Below are 21,829 nucleotides of genomic sequence, written 5' to 3'. Positions count from 1 at the left end.
AACCCACGGTAATTGCTGCGACCGTTCCCTCACTGCACAGAAACCTTGTGTAGGAGTCCAGGGTACTCCGGCTGGATTACTTCAGAGGTGGTAAAATTAACCATCATCCGCTGTACCCACCGAATCCACACAAATCCTTGTAAGGATTTGCAACACATGAGAAAACACATATCTCTTCTTTCCCTGAGAATGTCGGAAACCATAAAGTGCAAAGGTCACCTCTTGTCAAGCGGAAGAGGGGAAAGAACAGCAGCAGGGCCAGTACAGTACTTGATTATAAAAAGCAAGATTTTAACTGGAGTATAGCATCAAAACAAAATCCAGTTTAAACTGCATCACCTGTTGCCCCTAAAAGTCCAGAGACATACCACTGAATCATGACTGGACAGGCAGTATTGTTGCAGCAAATGCCATCTCAGGGTGTGAGCTTCAACAGTCCCCTGGGCTCCCCTTAAAGAATTGTTAAGGCTGTTGGGGTAAAAGGGGTGAGTAAACTGGAGTCAGAGTGCAGCGCCTTCTACACAATGGTAGTAGCTCCATGAGTCAGAAAGCCAGCGGGGGCAGTGTTGAGGATGGATGTGCCCTCTCCTCTTCAGCCTCCATTAGGAATATTGATTTCAGGCCTGGACAGAGCAAGGCCTTGGGAGAATGTGGAACAAATCAGTCAGCAGTTTTAACAAGCCCTGTAATGGGGTAGGGGTCGGGGAGATGGATAGATAAATAGATGGATTGCCTAAACAGTTAGTGCAGACGGCAGTGCAAAGAAACAGCGTCTCCGAGTTCAGTTAACCCTCTGCAGAGGATCTGTTGGAAAATGAGCTCGGGTGCCTTTATCGTGCGTCTTGGAGCGGGTTGCAGATTGTCGATGAAGGACAGAAGTTTGTTCGGTGACCTCTTGTCCCTCACTGACTCCAGTGTCGCCTTGTTCAGACCAACAATGGTTTCGGCTTGAGTTTATTGACCCTGCTGACATCTCTGGCTCTGATGTAGATCACGACATTGTAGATGGAACATGCCACCGCAGACCGGTAGAGGATCTCCAGCATCTTGCTCCACGCGATGAAAGATCTGCTCTTCTGTCAGAAAGTAGAGTCTGGCCATCTGCTTCTTGTGTTCAGTGTTAGTCCACCCTGTTCTTGTCTCAAGAGCACTTGTGCTTGACAATTCGAACCTTCTCACTTAAAATATGTAAAGTATCAGCCTCAGTTCTTGTCCATCTTGGCAGAAGTAGATGATTCATAATAGATCGCTCCACAAAGGCATCCTACAGTTCTCTATGCTCCTGACATCTGCCCACCTCTAATCAGAGAAGCTCTGCACGTTTCGGAACTGTTCTGGAAGTCTCGGGTACTCTGCAGAGTGAACAGGACCGACGGCAGGACGATCCCCTGTGGTACTCTGTAGTTTCTGAAAAACTATGCTACGGCTACTTTTGAAGGGGGACGTTTTGTAGGACGTTCAAAGTGCACTTTGTGAAAGCAGGCCAGTGGAGGTGTAGTCTTAGGGCAACTGCTTGGAGGCCACACTCAGTCACACAATTGTTGGACGAATCCTCACAGGAGCATAGCAGTGTCTTTTGATTGAGTCACGTAGCCAGTCATCAACTTTATGTAGGCCAGTGAAACTTTGCAGACAGCTCGAGCCAACAGAATCACAAGCTCGTGTTTTTTTTTTTCCTCGCTTTTTCCTCAAAACTGTTTCTCCTCTTCTGCTGTCCACCTATTTCCCTCTCTGCTCCCTGCCTCCCAGGGCTCGTTTGTCATTGTGGCCTCATTATTTCAGCCAGTTCCATGTGCTCCTTCCAGCCAGCTTTGTCCCATCCCGGCGTTTCCACGTGACCCCCACGTGGCTTTGGACAGTAACGGCTCTGCCCTGTCCCCAAATAGCTGCAAAGGCGTTCGTACATTTGTGCTCATTGTAAAGAACCACTCTATAATCTGCCATCACTGCGAGTACAGGGCACACCTTAAATGAGATTAGCGATTAAACATATTGACCCATTTCAGCAGCTTTGTGTGGAAAGATCTACAAACCACAAAAAGAGTGTGAAGCTGTAGTTGATATAAAGTACTTTTTCATTATAAATCTCATCTCATCTTAGTAAAGCTTCGCTTCACTCATGTCCGCTTGACATGTAGAAGGCAAGATAGGATGTCGTGACTTCACTGTACAGCTTGATGTGCTTTCACCAAGTGGTGAAAATATCAGTTAAAGCCAAGACTAAGGGTAATGGACACCTGTCCATATAACCACGTCGTCTTGCACCACTTGGTTTTGCATTTCCTTGGAAATTTCTAAGCATTTTTTTTATGGCTTCATCACATTTGACCTCCATATCTATCCCTAAATTAATCAGATGTTGGAAGTAACAAAGTACAAATACTTCACAGCTGAGCTGTACGTCACATTTTTAAGGTGACTTCATTTGAGTACTTTGAGTAGATATGATGGCTTTTTACTTCTACCCGCTACATTTTTAACATAAATATCTGTACTTTCTGCTTCTTACATTTCTAAAAAGAAGTTTCTTATTTTGATTTTAATGAGTGACATCTGAACACCATCTACAAAGGGTTTTAGTCGACTCAACTGCCAGATGCCCTGCTCAGATCTTGCGTTAAAAGTTGAGTCTAAGTACAACTTTGTTGCTTGCGGGGTAAATGGTACTACCTGCATTGCGTCCATGTTGATTACTTTTATTTTATTGTTCCCTATCAGATTTGATGTCGAACAGGTTTTATTTCTTTTGACATTCTGGTATGTTGTGAGGTTCAGTTGGTGCCCCGTGATGGGCTGGTGACCTTAAACTGAAGTAAGCGGGTCTAGAGGATGGATAGATGAATGGTTCAGTTAGTTTTGCATTGAAGCAGCTTGAGAAATGTCTGTTAAACAGTTACTTTTTACTTTTTTTTAGTACATTTTAGAGCCTGGACGTTTTCACTTTTTACTAAGAAGTTGAATCAGTACTATTCCTTTTATCGGTCTCAGGATCTTTCACAAAGACACTGGATAAAGTTATCAGGGAGAAGAGGGATGTTCATACTTGTATACAGTGTTTGTACGTAGCCTGACAAATGGGACTAAGTTCACACACAGTCCTCCCTTCATTGTGTTGTTGGTTTTGCACACTGAGAAGTGAAAGAAGTGATTACATTTGGAGGAAAATGGAGGACTTGAGTGATGCTTAAACACTTGTGTATTTTCTCATTTCTTCACACCTTTTAACCTGCTTCCACAGATACAAGAGCAGAGTATGTGTCTGAAAATCTCTTCAATAGCTCTTCTCAAACAAGTGCCCTTCAACTAAAGTGTCTCCTTTCTCTTGCCACAGTTCCTCCATTTGTATTCCTTTCATCCCAACGACAGCGGGAGAGTCTTTTGCTTAAATTGTCGGCTCTGTCAAATTTGCGTAAATTCACATTGTGGTGATTTGGAGCAAAGAGTCGCCACAAACTGCAAAGATGTTGTTTTTGTGTTCCCTCTGCCACGCTTTGTGAGAGCCCCGGAGGGTGTCGCGGCTCGTCAGCGCCGGGGCTTTCACATGCTCCAGTTGTTGGCCCTTATCTGACATCTCCCCATCACCTCGGCGAGGAAATAAGTGACAACCGCAGAAAGCCGCTGCAGTCTCTCTGAGGAGCCCAGATATTTCAACGGTGGACTCGGAGGATCACTGTGCGGGCCTCAGAAAAAGCTCATCCGTCAACTGGATACCGGGCATCAGACTGTGACAACGAGGTGATAAAAAGGTGGCGGTGAGGAATCCCTGCCAAAGGCAAACAGCATCCTGCGGCTGGCCATCTGCTGGGGCCGCTCTGCGTTTTAATAATGAAGCGGATCTTTAAGGGGTCAGGCCAGGTTGCTTTACCGTGGCTGATGTAGGTGGTTTTACAGTCATTTCCTATTGAGTGCCTGTGACAGCACCAGCAGGGAGTAGTAAATGTGGGAGTATTGAATGAAGAAACAGCAGGATTGGTTCCAGTTAGGTGGTAAAGCTCTTGATATTACATCCTGAAAAAGGTCAGTGTTATTTTAGTCCATTGTGTACCAAAGTGTGCCTCAGAACCTGCTTCATGTAGAGATGCAGGAAATTACACCTGAATATCAGCAATCAGAATGCCCTTCACTTAAAGATGCAGAGGAAACCTGCTGCTATAAATAGACACACACAGTAAAGGAGCTTTAATGGAATATAAATAACTGGCTCAGTAGCAATCACTATGCCAAATGTGGTAATAGATATCACCAAGGCTCCGATTGTTTTCCCTCCCGGGGGGGGGGCTTTTAAGTTATATGTCTGTTTTTATTTTGCTTTGATAACTAATTAGGATCCGTTGTACTAAAAGAATTTACTCATTCGTGTTGTTTAATATTGTGTTCAATGTGTGAGGCAGAAATCGTTGGGCGTTCCAAATCCCCACACAGAGGCTGTGTTTTAATTTGCTGTGCATGATTAGTAAGACTGATTGACTTCAGTGTTTAGTGGACCCCGAACATCCTTCAAATGAGGCGCATCAAGTAAAGATGAGCTTTCGTTAAGCTAAGATTCGACAAGCACTTCTCTCCTTTTGTCTTTCCCCAAGTACCTGGCATGTTTATTATGGTAATGATGGATGTTGGCCATGTTAAGAGCCGGCTTGGACACGCAGGCTCATTCCCACATTATCCAACCCGAGCGTACAGTATGGAAAAGGTACAACCCTGTGCAGTATCGCTTAGATGTCAAAGAAAAACTGCGTCAAAATGCCTCGGAAGTTTGGGCAGCGTCTAACAGGATTTCTGTATCGTGGCTCCACATGAAAAAGAATTACCAGAGAGTGTGAAATCTGATTGTGAATTATCACAAAGGTGGAAAACAATACAGGAAGATTGATGGCAAAGTAAAAATCAGCGGGAAACCCGGTAATCAGGAGCTGTGGAACGAGCCATTGTCCCACTAATCAGGGCGGCAGCGGCGTCCTTCTGAAATGACGCCATGAGCAGCGTAATACTTACAAAGTCCATCTTCAGAGTTGGATCCAGGGATATCAGTGGAGACAAAGATTATTCGACAGCTCAGACGGTGCAAGGTATACTTTGTGAACCTGAAAAAAACTTTCTAAACCTTTTCTAAACAGGATGGGAACATTTTTCTGCTACATATTGGGAGCTAATTCTTTTCCAAGATAAAAAAACAACATAAATGACCTCAGTAGAGATGAGGTCCAGCATGTTTAGAGTGAGTCTGGCCCAGACCACCACTATGAATGCATAGCTCTGACTGCTGCACAGTCAGAGCTATGCAGGTGGGAGTGTGATAATATGGAGCTGTAGAAATTGCCACAATAATGCAATAATGCCAAAATACTGGCTGACTGGATAACAGTGTTGGGTAAGTTACTTTAAAAATGTAATCCGTTACAGTTACAAGTTACCTGGTTTAAAATGTAATTGTAGTGTAACTTTTTGGATTACTTAAAAAAAGTAATGTAACTAATTACTTTTGGATTACTTTTGGATTACTTTTACCTATTTATGGTATAGGATAATCTGTATATTATCTGTATGATTCCATCTGTATTTATCACATTTATTTATACCATGCTATTTTTCTTTTCATTGTACTGCCATAACTACATTATACATTCTCTGTACATACATGCATTTCCCTAGGTAATTGATCTATTCTGCACATATCTATTAACCATCTTTCCTTACACTAGCTGTAAATAACTGCATTTTATCTCTAAATACTGCATGCTGTACAATCTGCAGCGTTACACTTGATAAGATGCCAAACTGCATTTCATTTATACATGTGCAATGACAATGAAGTGCTCTACTTTAGTAATAAATAAGCAAAGTAAGACTTTTACAGCACATTTTATTTTTCTTTGCACACCCTTGCTTGTGTGTGTGCGCCAGTACTTCCGGTGAAAACTTCCGGTGATTTGACAGCTAGCGCGTCATGTTAGGGCCAGTGGCCGTAAACAAAGGTTATAGCTGAGAAGAAAGATGATAATATAACGTAGCTAAAAAGACTAGCTTTCTTCAGTAGCCTAATGCTTACCGATTTAGCAAGCCTAGCATTCTCGTTGCTAATGCTAGCCGCAGTAACGTTACCAAACATACCCGACGTCAAGGAGTTGGCTGAGCAGGGGGAAGATTATGGGGCTGGCAGAGTTAACTTCATAATGGGTGAGTGCAGGTTTCATTCACTTGTTTTCATTCTTTCACAGGATTGATTCACTTCATTGGTTTATCCGATTGCTGGCCGCCGAGCCATTATGTGTCTGGGTTTGTGTGGGTTACTGATCATGGTTATTAGCAGTCGATAGTCAGGTTGTGTGATGTGTGTGTGAGTGTGTATTTTTTCTATGGGTACATGCCATTGACTGTATGAGCGGTCTGTGCTCGTTTTTTTATTTTTATTTAATTAGATTGGAGATACTAATTAATACTGAGGGGGGGCTGGTCCCGGGGAAAATTGCCAGGGCCGATTTTTTTCCACAGTCCGACCCTGCCGCTCTGTACTTCTGTCACTGCAACCTCGCACAAATTGTAATCCTGTTAAGTAACCCTCATTCTCACTGAATGTAACTGTAATCTGAGTACATCGTTTTTGCTTGTACTGTAACGGATTACAGTTACTTTTATTTTGTATCCTTTTACCGTAACGCCGTTACATGTAATCCGTTACTCCCCAACCCTGCTGGATAACACCACGGCTGTGTTCGAAACTGCAAACTTCTCCTACTACTCCTACTACTCATACTAACTTTAACTTTTTTAAGTTCCCGGATGTATACTAGATGCATACTAGATTCGCCGAAATGTTGGGTATGCATCATGAGGTTACTACTCATACTCAAACTACCCAAGATGCAACGTAACGTGACGTCGCCGATCGTCATTTCCTGTCAAAACGGCAGTTTCAAGCTAGCTACAACGAGGGTAGGTTCACTTCCTGTTTTCAAAACAAAAGCACCAATTGTACCGTAATGGCTATCCCTATGATAAAAGGCAACGGGTATTTTATTTTGTGAAAATAACCGTTAGTGTGTTACTCACTGCGGCTAGCTTTAGTAGCGCCGAATTCGTGGGAAGAAAATTGTAAATAGCCGGTATTTGTGTCAGGTTTTCAACACGTTGGGAATCTAAACGACTACTTTCTCGCCTGAAAATGTTTCAAATGTTGCTAAAGTTAAATATTTACAGAGTTTGCTCTGCATACTGTCTGATCGATGAGTATGCAGTTTGCAAGTATGTAGTAGGCGGTTTCGAACACAGCCCACGTCTACATGGGATTGGCTAAGGAGATGAAGTATTAATGCCATCCACAACCCAATGCCAGATTCCCCCAGAGAGCGTTTAAATATGCACTGAACTTTCAGCCACAAGTTTTTATGTGACGTGACATCGAGACCAACATGCTTCATCAGTAACATGACAATGTTGTACTAAAACACTTTTGTAACTTCCTGGTTGCATTTAGGCGATAAAATGACTCAGTTGGGGTTAGACAGTCATTACTAGAGCTAAAATGCAAGCTTTTTACAATGTGATCAACGTAATTTTTATTTTATTTTTTACGTGGTCCTATGCAACAATTTCTGTCCATGCGTGGGTTGCCTTAAACATCCATGTCATGAGCTTTGCATATGGAATGCACTGTGTGTAATGCATAAAAAAGCCACGTGTCGTATACGTTTGCTTTAATGTGCTCTGTGTTCGCTTCCGTTTGTCAGCATGCGTTTTCTCTTCCCTGAGACACTGTCACTGAGTGCTGTGTGGTGCTCCCAGGTACTCATTCCAGGATGAGGAGGACATGTTCATGGTGGTCGACCTCCTGCTGGGAGGAGACCTGCGCTACCACCTACAGCAGAACGTCCAGTTCGGCGAGGACGCCGTCAAACTCTACCTCTGTGAGATGACTCTGGCGCTGGACTACCTGCAGAACCAGCACATCATCCACAGGTACAATAGTCTTTGTTTTTATGTTGCTATCAGAGCCGTAGCCAGGATTTTGGAATAGGCGAGGTCCATGATGCGAAATTTTTACTATATATATATATATATATATATATATATAGTTTTTAATGTATTTATTAAATTACAGGTCACACAAAAGTTGTATTGTTTAAATGTCTTTTAATTGTATAAACCAGAATTTATTTTTTTAAATGTACTTTAAATGTACTTTAAATTTTTTTTATAGTACACCACCATGTTTTTAATGTTCATATTTCATATATTGTTCACCTGAATTGCGTTCTCTTCCACGAGTCGCACCACTCCACTCTTACAGTCTTTTTCACTCACACCGGCAAAAAACAAAAACAAAGCCCATGGATGTTAACCACAATCTGCAAAGCACGTTTCACAGAGGTTTTGAGGTTTTTTATGTTTGATTCAGTTGGGCATTTTTGGCGGTCCAAAAACAAACAAAAAAAACCTCGGATGAAATAAGGGAGGTCCAGACCTCGCTGTCCTCTAATGTCGCTACGGCCATGGTTGCTATTGCAGTTTTGTGCACAGTTTAAGAATAAACTTTATGAACAACCACGGTCTCACACACTGCAGCAATTTGGTCGATTGTTAGTATGAAAAATAGTGTTTAAAGCAGCCTTGATTTTAGTCAGTAAAATTCAAAATTCATGAATTTCCATTAAAAAAAAAAAAAAAAAACTAAGATAATGATGCGTTTTTATTTGAATGAAAACTCGCCACACGGTAGAATGCATCAAACCCTTATCAAAGTTCTCAGGTTTTAGACGTGATGAAAGAGTGAAAACACAAACTCCCAAATGCGCCAGTTCAAGCGTTTACATCTTCATTATTTACTGACAGTACTGTGAAAATATGCCAACTGCACTGTTGCCAACCCGTTACATCATTTTGTGTAAGCACTATAAAGAAGAATTAAAAAAAAAAACAGCCTCTGTTTTTATTGGTGTAAGCACAGTCGGAACAACAAAGTCACAGTGCCATTTTTGATTGGCAATACATGCTTCTTTCTTTAGGCTACAAACATGACTGCTTTGTTTCGGAGTAGATTTTTTTTTTTACACCCGCCTCCATCGTGTCCCCTTGACTCATCTCACCCGCACCCACATTGACCTCACAGTTCAGGGTCACCTTACTTTGCATTAATCGGACAGATGGTTACATATCGCCCCGCAGCTTTTTACAGAAGCTTAGTCGGGTTTCATTTTGACTGTTGGGGTTGCTAAGTTTTGCACCAGTTTAAATGTATTTATGGACTTGTTCCCAAAGTTTGGTGAAGAATGAGCATTGTTCTCTCATTCCATATATAAAGAGTCCTCTCAGTAACTTATAAAAAGTGCAATTAAGATGTATTAACATAATTTATCCTTTAGCTTTACTCAATTATTCCTATTTCTTTGCCAGTTAATCACTCAAAGCCTTCTGGACAGATTTGCATAAAATTTTTACCTGGGGTCATGACCCAACTTAGAAATTATTCATATTTTTTTTTTTTATGCCTTCCAGGATTTGGAATAATTTTTTTTTGTTTTCCATCCAGCCTTGGCATGTATGCTCGGACCCGCTCTTGGATTTGCTTTACATATCTAAAGATAGAACACGTGTCTTTTTCTCAATGGTGCCACACATCAACTTCAATCAGTGCAGCCTCGCTATCCGCTGCTCTCTGCCCAGATATGCTGAGCACAGCAATACCCCACAGTAAGTGTGTGAGAGTGCAGTCCACTGAATAAAAGAGTTGGATCCCCACAGATTGAGGATTTACTGCCACAGATGGCTGAAAAACGGTTTGAACAGTGTTCAAAATCTTATCTGAGCTACATTTTGTCCCTTCAAATAAGTCTGTGTGTGTGTGTGTGTGTGTGTGTGTGTGTGTGTGAGTGCTTGTAAAAACATTACACAAATAATGCGTGGACATAAATGTGGAGCTCTGCCTCACTTTGGGGACGAAAAAAAGGCAAATCCTAAAAAAAATGCTAATCGTTCCATTTAGGAAACAGATTTGTTCGAGGCTTAGAGTAACAGGTCGGTTTAATCTTCTTTAACACGTTGGAAACAGAACTGTACAGTTTCGTGTGAAATGGTCGCGCCACCCCTCATTTCTTTAGCTATTTAAAGGAAATAGATGCTACAATTCACCGAACCATGTGCGGGCGTCAATTGACATGCAAGAACAAACAGTTTGTGAAATCATAGCAAACTTTAAAGTCAGTTCAGCGCAGCCCGAACTCTCCTCAACGAGCTTTTCTTGTCATTTCTTTAAGGAGTCTTCAGGAATAGTTCTCCAGGATTCTGGAAGGACATTCCAAAGCTCTTCTTTGGATGTTGTCTGCCTTTGGTTCCGCTCTCTGTTGAGATGATCCCGCACTGCTTCAATGATGTTGAAGTCTGGGCTCTTTTCCCCGTTTCCCCTCCTTAAGAATGACTTCCTGACAGACAGTCCTTCTTCTTTGGTTTCCTTCATTTATTTAAGGACACACTGCACACCATGCTGAGAAATGCCAAGTTTTCAGCTGAAAGCTCTTTGGGAATCACCTTGTTGGTGTTGCTGTGTTATCTTCAGTTTGGTTTTTTTTGTTTTTTTCTTGTAGATGCAGCTTTAGATATTGTATCAAGTGATGTGTTGTTGCAGTAGGCTGCTGGAAGCAAAGTGCCTGAACTGTAATTGACTGTAATTAGGTGCCTTTACTCAAACTTGAATGATTCATGGACCACTTTAGAAGACACCAAGAAAGCCCGGCCCCTTGGAAGGAAAATATCAAGAAATGACAGGTGGCTCAAGACTTGTGTACAGTAGTCTTGCATTATAGTGACCGGTGATTCAAATGTTTACAACTGCACGACGGTTTCTCAGCTTAATCCAAGAAGAAAGGGCTGGAGAAATGCTGGGAATGTTTTACCATTTATTGGGGAGGAACCCCCGTCATTACTTATGTATGTTTCCAATGTTGCCTGTCCGTTTCAAAGTATAACCAGGTACCCACGAGAGATTAATGGGATTAGTTTAAAGAAGGAAATTGGAACAGCCAACCCTTGAAAGATTGACTGCTGTCTCTAAAGAGAGCGTTCAAGCTAACACACATTGAAGCCACCCAGTTCAGTGATTTTTGCTGGATTTTAGGGCAGCCAGCGTGAAATAAGAGATTCTGCGTTTTGCCTTTTATCAGCTAAGGCTGTCTGCTTGTTACGATCCATTTCCGCCTTCAGTCTGACACAGGCTCCTCTCGGTGTGCTTTCTGTGGGGAAGGCCATTCGCTATTCACCAAGCTAGATACCAAATGTATCTGCTTGAATTTAACATTACAATCTGTACAGTTCGTATACTGAAAAGAAAAGGGAAATTGTCAAGGTGAAGTAGTCCTTTTAACACGAAAGCCATTAAGTTGAGCAGTTTCTTCACACATAGACACCTTAAATAAAGCTAAACTGCCTTTTTATTGCTGAAGCATTTATCAGTAGTGATGTGTTGATTTTTTTTTCTCTTCAGCAGACCAATTGGCTGCTTTCTGGCTTGGAGCTGCAGTTCTCTCAGAGCTTCTGTCTTCTTTGCTGTTTGGGAGTGTTTTTGTTTCAGGTTTTATGCTCCAAAGTTGGTACGCTCCTTTTTTTTGACGGCAGTATGGCCACCAGGAATACTTTTCATTATATTAAACATATCGTTTTTGTGGTCAGATCAGGGAGAAGACCTAATCTGACAGATTGGCTTAGTGTTAGGGCCTATCTTATCCTCATATAAATTTGGGACTGCGGGCTAAGAAGAGTCCAAATGATCTTTTGTGGGGTGACGACATTGCTTCTGTATGCCATCATAGAGAGGGATGAATACTCAAGAATCACGTCGACTGCTTAATTTTCTCAGGATATACTGACTAAACTTGAGTTTAAGGTCCCCGATGGAAAAGGTGTGGATGAATGGCAGGCCTCGAAACGCCGGCTTGGAGCCCAAGTTTCCTTATTCTTTAACATTTTATCCCCTAGATTTGAACTCCAGATATACAGCTGTTGAAATAAAAATGCAAATTTTTGTAAAGTCTGGGATCCGTCTCCACTTCACGCCGCGGCTCACGAGCTGGTTCCTTAACACGGGATTGAATGCAGTCTCGCTGATGCACATCTGCGGCTATTTTTAGGCACTCGGGCAGATATATAGCATGCTGTATGCTGCGCTCTCACCACTATCTCTGCCAGCAGCCTCACACTCAGAGTGAGTGGATGAGATCATTGATAGCGGTGTTGATCTGCCGTGTTAGTGAGATGTTACACTTAGAAGCTATTTTGTTCCACCCTGGAAGTTTTTTTGACAGTAGAATACTATACAATTATTTTGTTGCACCAACTGAAGGAAGCAAGGTCCCCGGTCTCCTAGCAACAGTTAGCTGTCACCAGGCCCAAAGAGGCAAATTAGTCCTAGGAGAGGAGAGGAAGTCGAATTTGACAGTCCCTTTTCTCTTCATTTGTCTTCTCCACAGGTTGCTTTCGTGCACTCTACGTGATCAACTTGCTCGCTAGATGAGCTGGCACGTCAGCCGTGTGCCTGTGCAAAATAAGAATTCAGTTCACGCACGGTTTTAATGTTTGAACCATATGTCTGCGCTTGCTACAAAATGAATTAAATGATACACAAATACAAACAAAGGGACATGGTAGGACCGTATCTGGCTCTCGAGCCAGGATTCCACCTTGAATGTGTGTGCAACTCCCTTTTTATAAGGCAGGATCACACACACACACACACACACACACACACACACACACCGGCTCCTCTCATCTTCAGGAGTTTTGGCAGACAGCATTAGCATCAGCATAGAGTTGAATAGCCGCGGCACACGCGTGCGCTGCAGGGTGTGTGGACGCTCTCTGCAGGCCGCATGTGTTCTCCACTCCAGCATGATGTGCAGCATAATTAAATAAGCCTTGTGTGTGCTCTGGTAATTGCCTGCGGAGTCCTGGCAGGGCTGAGAAAAGTCGAGATGTGCGCCTGGATGTGTCCGTCGCATTGGTTCCCGGTGTAATGAGCACGTGCAGGCGAACCTGCGGGAGCCTCCAGGGGATCGGCCGTGGCTGCCTGGCAGAGCGAGGGAGTCTCGTCCTCTTACTGACACGCGCGCAACATGTTGCACCAACATGTAATTCACACATGCATCAGCCTGCAAACACCTCCTACAGGCTTTCGTATCTACACATGCTGGATGTCTAATCCCAGTCTTTCCCACTTGACCACAAACTATGACAACTTACAAAACACGGTTGTGGCAAATTAGACACCTGGTCAATTCTTTGACTGTAAAACCCTTCGACTAACGTTAGGAAATAAAAAAAAAACTGTATTTTCATCCAGCTACTCTGTCTGATGTTTCAGTGAAGATGAATAACCTCACGTCTGGTGGAGGTTGACATTTAGAAATGTTGATCAGGCGTCAAAAAGAAGAAATGAATCCGAATGTTTAGAAGGTTTAAGGGTCCAGCAATGCTTGAGCTGAAGAGACAGAAAATAGCTGCTGCCAAAAACACGAGGTGCTTCACGTGTTCGTTCTTCCTCTGCAGTGCTTCAGTTAGCATGATTACTTTCCTTAGCTTGTTTTCTGGAGAATTTGTTTGAAAATGGCAGCAGGTACAATATATTCAAGTTATTTAAATGTCACCTCTTATTGTTTTCTCGTGTCTTTCAGAGATGTCAAGCCAGACAATATCCTGTTAGATGAACAAGGTAAGAATATTATTTGCTTTGTGTGCGAGTGCTCGGCAAGTGTAGGTCAAACCACCACAGATTTTATTTATGCTTGAGTGGGTGGAAAAAGAGTCTTCGGCTTTCCTTGATAGAATGCAAATATCACAGTTTTGGGTCTGTTTGACCGCTTCGACTAAATTCTGATCAAATGATTCAGACCTCTTTTGCCGAGCTCCCGTCTGTCTGCTGGACACGTTCACTGGGTTAAACCTTTTCCAAAACAAAAAGCAAACATGAGTGAACAACCACTTCCATATAAATGATAAATGGACTGTAATTATAAAGCGCTTTTACACTACGAGCCACATTCACTCATTCAACTTTGGCTCTATATCCCATCTATATCCTGTAATTAGGGAAAAGCGGGACTTGCTTAATTATCTAATTATTTCAGATACACAGCATGCAGACGGCAGTAAGAGTTCATTGTACTTGCACAACAAAAAACGTAGCTTACTAATGAGCTCAGAGGAGTTAAAGGCATCCGACCGACGCGCGAAATAATGAGACCACGTCGATGCGGTTCTTTGAAATGTCACATTTATTTCATTTTACGTTGACGTGCTGAAACTCTTCAAAATTCTGAAAAAGATCTGTGTCTTTTGGATTTTCTCAGGCCACGCTCACCTGACCGACTTCAACATAGCGACGATAATAAAGGACGGAGAGAGAGCCACAGCGCTCGCTGGAACCAAGCCCTACATGGGTAACTTTACATTTGCATGTGGAGTTGACTTGTTGCCAGATAAAGAGCTGCATGTTGAACATAAGTAAGAATCTAAACTTGAATTTGGTTTGCAGTCTTCAATGCTCACGTGTGCCTGAATTAGATTCGAATGCTAATAAGGTCGGATTTGGTTTTATTTGTTCAAATCTGAGGCTAACGACCCATCTTGTCTGGTCGTGACTGAAATGGTTTTGGCGGACATTTTTCAAAGGAACGCTTGCTTTCTCTGCTCCAGACGTGAGTGTCTGTCTGCTGTGCTTTCAGCCCCAGAGATCTTCCAGTCCTTCGTAAGTGGAGGGACGGGCTACGCCTTCGAGGTGGACTGGTGGTCATTAGGGGTGACGGCCTTCGAAGTGCTGCGTGGATGGGTAAAGCATCGCTGCCATTTGAGTTTGATGTTTTTGAGTGTGCTTCTTTTCACCCACAACCTCCCATATCTCCTTCTCAACTTCCTGTTTTCCGCCTTTATGTGACACTCGCACACTACCAGAGGCCCTATGACATCCATGCCAGCAACTCTGTGGAATCTCTGATCCAGCTCTTCAGTACAGTCAGTGTCCAGTACAGCCCAGCCTGGCCCAAGGATCTGGTTTCCCTTTTGAGGAAGGTGAGCTGGACCCGATGAAATAACCTCAGAATTTAACTGGGAAATGATTTCTTTTTAAGGTTCTGGTCATTTTGATGAGGTTATACATGCAGAGACTATTTGAGATGTCCCTAAATGTTCAACAGAGGATTTTCTTGAGGGACTGGAGGTTTTTGTCTTTTTCAATGAAACTTTTCTTTACAACCAATATCTCTTTTTTTTTCTTTTTTTTTTTTGCACTATGTACATTAGTCATCCATCAGCTACAGCCACTTCATCTTGTGTGTGAGCCTGTCTGCTTACATTTGGCAAGAGACGGGCACCTCCCAGACATGTGACACAACCACAGCCAGTTTAGAGTCACTAGTCAACTCTTTAGTCAAGCTAACTTGGCTAAAGAGTTCAAGTTTAACCTACGATAATGATGATTATCATTAAAGGGATAGTTCGCCTCTTTTGACATGAAGCTGTATGACATCCCATATTAGCAATATCATTTATGAACATCTTCTTACCCCCTGCTGCGTCCTGTGAGCCGAGTTCCAGCTGAGTTTTGGTGTTGATGAAGGTAGTCCGGCTAGTTGGCTGGGGTCACAAAAATAAAGCGTTTTGCTTCTCAAAACAATATGCGTTCAAAAGAGTAATACATTTGCATCACAAAATCGTTCTCCAGGAAAAAGTCAGACCTCACAATCGCTTGACGCTATTTTTTGCCTCCCTTCATATCAATGCGTTCAGCCACCTGCCGATAGCCGCGCCTGTTACGGTGTTTACTGCTTGGTCTGCACGGTCTACACAGCCCGTAGTGATACGAAGGGAGAGAGAAAATAGCGCATATTGTTTTGAGAAGCAAAACGCTTTATTTTTGTGGCACCAGTCAACTAGCTGGACTACCTTCGTCAACACCAAAACGAGGCTGGAACTCTGCTCACAGGACGCAGCAGGGGGTAAGAAGATGTTCATAAATGATGTTGCTGATATGGGATGTCATACAGCTTTATGCCAAAAGAGGCGAACTATCCCTTTAAGTAAGAAATCCAGGCAAAAATGTCCGAGTAGATGTTGCTTTCTACGGCGGTAAAGTCCACGTAAAGAGTTTTGATTTTTCTAGCTTAAAGGTCTGAATGAATGAGCTGTATTCTCTGCTCTGACACGTTGCAGGCGTGTCCACTAAGGGAGCTGATTTACAGATTTCACTCAAGCCCAAATAAGGATACTATCTGGACAAAAGCTTTAACAAACATTTGCTGGTAGGCATATCCAGCTGATGATGAGGCTCCAGATGTTGTCGTGATAAAGAGGGAGACATGATGAATGCTCCACTCTGCCATGTTCACAAAGTAACAGCGTTTTTTTTCTCTTAGTTCCAGAAGCTGCTGATTATAGTCTGTGCAACTACCAGGTGTAAAAAATGCCACTATAGCGATTCGTTTTGTTAGGCCAGGAAAAAAAACTTTGACTAAAAACGGCATACGCTTGTGTGTCACGGCTGCTTTGCGTATCCTTGTTTGTTTGGAGCGTTGTTTGAGCATATCCCCAAACGATGAATGCTCGGTGTTCCCAAGCTGAAATATGTAGGTAGGGGCAGTGCGGGGCCAAATCTGACCGGCTGCTGGGTCACTGGGGTCGGCAGCAGCAAAAATCACGGGAAGTTTTGAAGCTGAGCTTGTAGAGGAAGTCCGCATCGGCCGCATCTTTCCGATGTATCAATGGAAAACGTCCGTTTCCGGAGGAAAATGTCTGGTCTGAGTCATCTGGCTCTTCATTCTAAGTGGCCCTAAATAAAATCGGTCCACGCCACCCTCATTTTATAACGAGAGATTTTAGATGAGGAGCTCAAGCAGTTTTGGAGAAGCATTTGTCACATGAAGGCAACATAGTTGAGGTAAATACATGTTAGGCTCATGACTTCATGCCAAAGTTAACCATGATAATTCTTTCTAGTTTTTCCAATATTATTATGTCGTGTTTTTTAAAGCAGACACGATTGAAATGAACATTTCAAAGACCCAACTTTTTACAGGTATAATCCGTTTTTAAGTGACAGTAAATTTAATGTTTGAAGGCTGTTTTGCTGCCCAGACAACACTTTGAATTTGAAATGAGCACGAGCAGGAATTTGTCCTCATTTTCAGTTTCTCCAAAAAAACACAAACGACAGCCGAACATATGCTGTATATGTTACTGTGTATTTAGAGTTCAGGAAGGGATTGTAACGAGATGTGTGGTTACACCGTGAAAAGTTCTGCTCTGACACTGAGAGGCTTAGTGAAAACACTCAGATCCACTAAACCTTCAGTAAAGAGTCCGTCGTCTCTCGTTCATATGAAGTGTTTTTTGTTTAGTCAGCGCTGACCTTTTCTTCACCAAAAGTGAGGCGTATCACCCGTTTCTAATTCATTCGTTTTCGTCCGAGCTGTTATTAAAGCAACTTCACCCTGTAAGCCCGCTCTCCAACCGGAGCATCCGTCATACCGCCAAATCCAGCACAGCGTGGAGTCTTCCATCTAACAGGCCGTAGCGCTTCATTTCAAAAAAAGTAATTGAATGAATAGACCCAGGAATAAAAAAATGCAAATTGAAGCATGTCCCATTTCAGCAAAATACATTTTTTTTTAAATCAAGCGAAACGGAAAAGTGAAATGAACCTGACCCTGCTGCCTGGACACACAGATGGTTTTCCTTGGAAAGAGAGGCAGGATGGAGGGAGGGCAGGGATATCAGAGTACATATTGAGATGGTCATTGAAATCACAGGAGAGGATGCTTGTTCTGGGGGGGGGGGGGGTGAGTCGAGACCCTCGGGGCAAAAAATAAACAACAGATGGGAATCAGAGGAATGGAAGCGTAGAAATGGAGCAAGTTGGGAGAGAGAAGAGACGGAGAGAGTGCGCATCTTTAAACGCGTGTACTAATGTTCCTCGTAGCAAGGAATTTAACCAAATATCGGGGCTCGAAATTTTATATTTTCACAAATACAAATGTGTCAGTTGAGTGAGACCATTTCTTTTCTGTCAAACAGAAGGAAAAAAACGAGCTAAACATTTTCCTTTGGGCTCCTTTTCTCTGCGATCTCTGCAGCCTAACTTTATTATTGTGCTTTGTGTCAACATGTTGCCACGTGAGCAAATAAAATTTCTCTGTGAACAAATTACGTCCTCCCCTGATGGTTAATATGGGAAAAACCCAGGGCTGCTTCTTTTTTTTTTTTGGCTGAGCGTTAGTTGGAGCGTGAGTATGTGCTCAGTGTCTGAATGACTGAGCGTTGGAGATGGAGAGATGGTCTCTTCCGCTTTACTGCTGATTGATTAACATGTCTGGACTGCACCAAGATGTGCTTAAATGTGCTCACAGGCGAAAAACCGAATCATTCTTTGGACCAAAAGGAGAAATGAAAGCATGAGAAGTGTTAACACGTCAACTAGAGCCACACCACATTGTCATTTCCTTTGTTTCCTTTCCTTTGGAAATATGAAACAGATGGTAAAAACATGACTTTATTGTTAGTTTGGATTTATTTATTTATTTATTTCTCAGGAATAAGTGGCTCCTCTCGTGTTGTGTTTATCTGTCTTGGTCAATGCAACAGCTTTTACCCAAAGCTTATCAGCAGGTAATTTGATTGATAGTGCCCTCTGTTGGGTACTCCTTCCTGCTATTATTGGAGTCTAATGGCAACACATTAATCCAGTAATTTTAGGTGTAATGCTATGTTCTTCATAGTGACCGTTTACCATGAAATTCGGAACCAGTAAGTTTTTATGAGTCTTGATAGTGGTGTTGTCAGCGTGTTGTAACCTTTCAGGCAGTCTCCAACTCATAAACTCCACATCTGCTACCACATTTAGCCACTTAGCATCTGTTGGTTAGCATTGGGGAGGTAAATTTAAAAGACACGATGGGGTTTATGCTGCTGGCTCGCTGTCAGTGTGGTTATTAGAACGTTTGACAGGCCCGAGTCTACGTTGAAAACATTTATTTCAATTCAACCTTTCGTTTTATGGCAGCTCAAAATTATTCATCAAATAAGTCAAACACATGCTATCTGCATCTAAGCTAGCAAGGTGTGAGGTACGAGTTGAATTATTGCTCAGCACTGAAAGGGAAGTGAGTGTAAAACACAGAACCTGAGTTGAGCTGGTTTGTTCAGAAAAATTTTTTTTGAGAAAGACATACACCACTGTCAAATCAAATCAAATTTATTTTTATAGCACATTCCATGTACAAACAATTCAAAGTGCTTTACATAAAATAAAAGCATTGCAGCAGGGAGTGGAAGAAGCTTTAAAAATACATAAAAGAATATAATAAGAATAAGAGAAACAAATAAAATCATTTAAATGAATTTAAAAACAAGCAACAGTCTGGATAAGTTAAAGGATACCGTATACTTGCCACTATGCAAGGCAAACAGACATCCATGGAGAGAGGGTTAACATTAGCTCTTTGCTCTGATGCAGGCTTACAACCCAGCTCATCTAGTAAGAATAAGTCGGTTAAAAAAATATATGGCATTTTTTTTTTAACCTTTGGCACTTTTGATAGACACTTTTTTCCCTTTTTTTGACACTGTAGTTATAAAATAGAATTGTATCTCTGTGGGTTGACATGTTGTCCCAATTGGCCGCTTTTCAGTCAGTCGTTTGGTCCTTTCACAACATGAATAAAATATGTGATTGAAAACAGCTTTACTGGGGAATTTGACTTTATTATTATTATACAATATATGTGAGCACAGCCAATGGGATCGAAGCAAATGCATGCAAAGGACTGACACAAAGGAATCAATATGCAACAACCAAAATCAAAAAAACCTATTTTTGACTGTAGATTTCATTCCCAAATGTATTGAATATTCTGCCTCACACACACACACACAGGGCTACACTGCTTCTTTTTTTTCATTCCTTTTCTTTCTGTTGCTTCTTCTTTCAAACTACACACTGTAGATAAGTCACATAGAGGTTTATTTTTCTCCTACAGTGTTTTTTTCCCACCTCCTAGAGAGAGGAGCCTGGCTGTGAGTAAGGAGAGAAGTTGTGAAGGTGATATTTCAGCTCAGAAGGTGATGTCGGTGACATTAGCATGTGGGTTTGTGTGCGTGTCCCTTTCTTCCAGCTGCTGACAGTAAACCCAGAGCACCGCTTCTCCAGCCTGTCTGATATGCAGACGTCTCCGTACCTCACTGACATCAACTGGGACGCCGTGTACGAGAAGAAGATGGAGGCTGGATTTGTTCCTAATGTTAGTGGAATGCAATCCGACATCACACACAATGAATATTTAAAAGTATAGAGAAGCGCTCGTTACTAGTTGTTGATCAGAATGAGCATGTGCGGCAACTAAATAATGCAGAGGGAAGTGAATGCAGCTTCTTTCCGCATGCACTTACTGTAATTTCTGTGTGCTTTCCACTCTTTGCAGTCCACTCTGTGATTGTTAGCTGCGTGCATGTGCTCGTCTTTTGAATTATCCTGCCTGCATGTGCCTCCCACAGAAAGGTCGCCTCCACTGCGACCCCACCTTTGAGCTGGAGGAGATGATCCTGGAGTCCCGTCCCCTCCACAAGAAGAAAAAGAGGCTGGCCAAGAACCGCTCTCGAGACAACAGCAAGGATTCACAGTCTGTGAGTGGCATCACACGAGTTGTTCTCTGGGTGTGCAGCTTCAGTATTAGGCAGCTGTCGTAAAGTCTAAAAGGTGAAGCCATCACACCAGATCAAACCAGTTAAGATTGGAAGAGAACTTCAAGCTCAATAGGCTTGAAGTCTCTCCTAAAAAACAATAAAAAACAATAAAAAAAAAAAAAACTCTTCATACTGTAGATTTGTATATACCTAATATTTATTCACTATTTTATTTTATATTTATTTTATTCTATTCTATTTGCTTGTTTTCACTTTAATTGCTTACATATCTTTTACTGTATGCTGCAACACAACAATTTTCCAAATTGGGATGAATAAAGTATCTATCTATCTATCTATCTATCTATCTATCTATCTATCTATCTATAGTGCTTTAGCTTTTGGCAATTTAAGTTTTTTTTTTGCTGTACTTGTAACAGTAGTTTTAAATTGTTTTATGAATGTTTTCTCTTTGAGAGACAAAACTCCATAGCTGACGTAAAGAATTCAACAAACTTCAGTACTGAGAAAAGAAAAAAAACAGAGTGTGAATCATAATGATAGAGAGACAGCGTCAACATTAATGAACAAATGAAGTAAATGTAGCTGTGAATTTCCCCGCTGTGGGACTAATGAATGTTTATCTTATCGCAAAGAGCATTAGAGACCAAAACAAATGACGTTAGAAACCTTATCATTTGGTAAGACATATTACCTCATTAATTATGCGTGTCTGTATGTAGAGGATGTGCTGGAATGCATCTGAACCGCAGAATTAACAGCAACATGTTCTCTGAAGAGGAGGATTTCGAGCTGTTAAGATGGAGAAGGAATTCAAGATGTCACTGCATCTGTTAAACGGCATTCATTCCTTCACTGATAGCGAATCCTTTTCTTTATATACACTTAAAAGGCTTGTTTACCATCGTATAATGACATGTTTACTTTACCCGTGTTAATTCAATCTTTGTGTACAGCTTCCTTGTGTTTTTTTTTTTGTTTTTTTTCCAGTATGTAGGTGCTACAAACAAATGATTTTGCAGAGGACATCCAAATATCATCACCCGCAGGAGTCTTCCTCCCAGATACAGTATACATGACGATGCTGTGCTGGTCTGAGATAACAATTCAGCTCAGGTCTGCCTTGGTCTCCAGTCTGGCAGTTCCTGTCAAAACTGCA

General features: G+C 41.9%; 1 protein-coding gene across 1 annotated transcript in view; it reads left to right on the top strand.

The window, feature by feature from the left end:
- stk32c (serine/threonine kinase 32C) overlaps nucleotides 1–21,829 on the top strand; it is a 95,284-nt gene that overhangs the window by 67,173 nt on the left and 6,282 nt on the right. The window contains exons 4-10 of the mRNA XM_075474649.1: nucleotides 7,780–7,953; nucleotides 13,653–13,690; nucleotides 14,328–14,417; nucleotides 14,703–14,806; nucleotides 14,929–15,045; nucleotides 20,142–20,267; nucleotides 20,521–20,649. Coding sequence (XP_075330764.1) covers nucleotides 7,780–7,953; nucleotides 13,653–13,690; nucleotides 14,328–14,417; nucleotides 14,703–14,806; nucleotides 14,929–15,045; nucleotides 20,142–20,267; nucleotides 20,521–20,649 — 778 coding nt within the window. The remainder of the gene's footprint in view (nucleotides 1–7,779; nucleotides 7,954–13,652; nucleotides 13,691–14,327; nucleotides 14,418–14,702; nucleotides 14,807–14,928; nucleotides 15,046–20,141; nucleotides 20,268–20,520; nucleotides 20,650–21,829) is intronic.

The sequence above is a fragment of the Odontesthes bonariensis genome, chromosome 2 (genome assembly GCF_027942865.1).
Source record: "Odontesthes bonariensis isolate fOdoBon6 chromosome 2, fOdoBon6.hap1, whole genome shotgun sequence".
In the NCBI taxonomy this organism is placed as follows: domain Eukaryota; kingdom Metazoa; phylum Chordata; class Actinopteri; order Atheriniformes; family Atherinopsidae; genus Odontesthes; species Odontesthes bonariensis.
The sequence above is the reverse complement of the archived record's forward strand: the minus strand, read 5'-3'. Positions and strand labels throughout refer to the sequence as shown.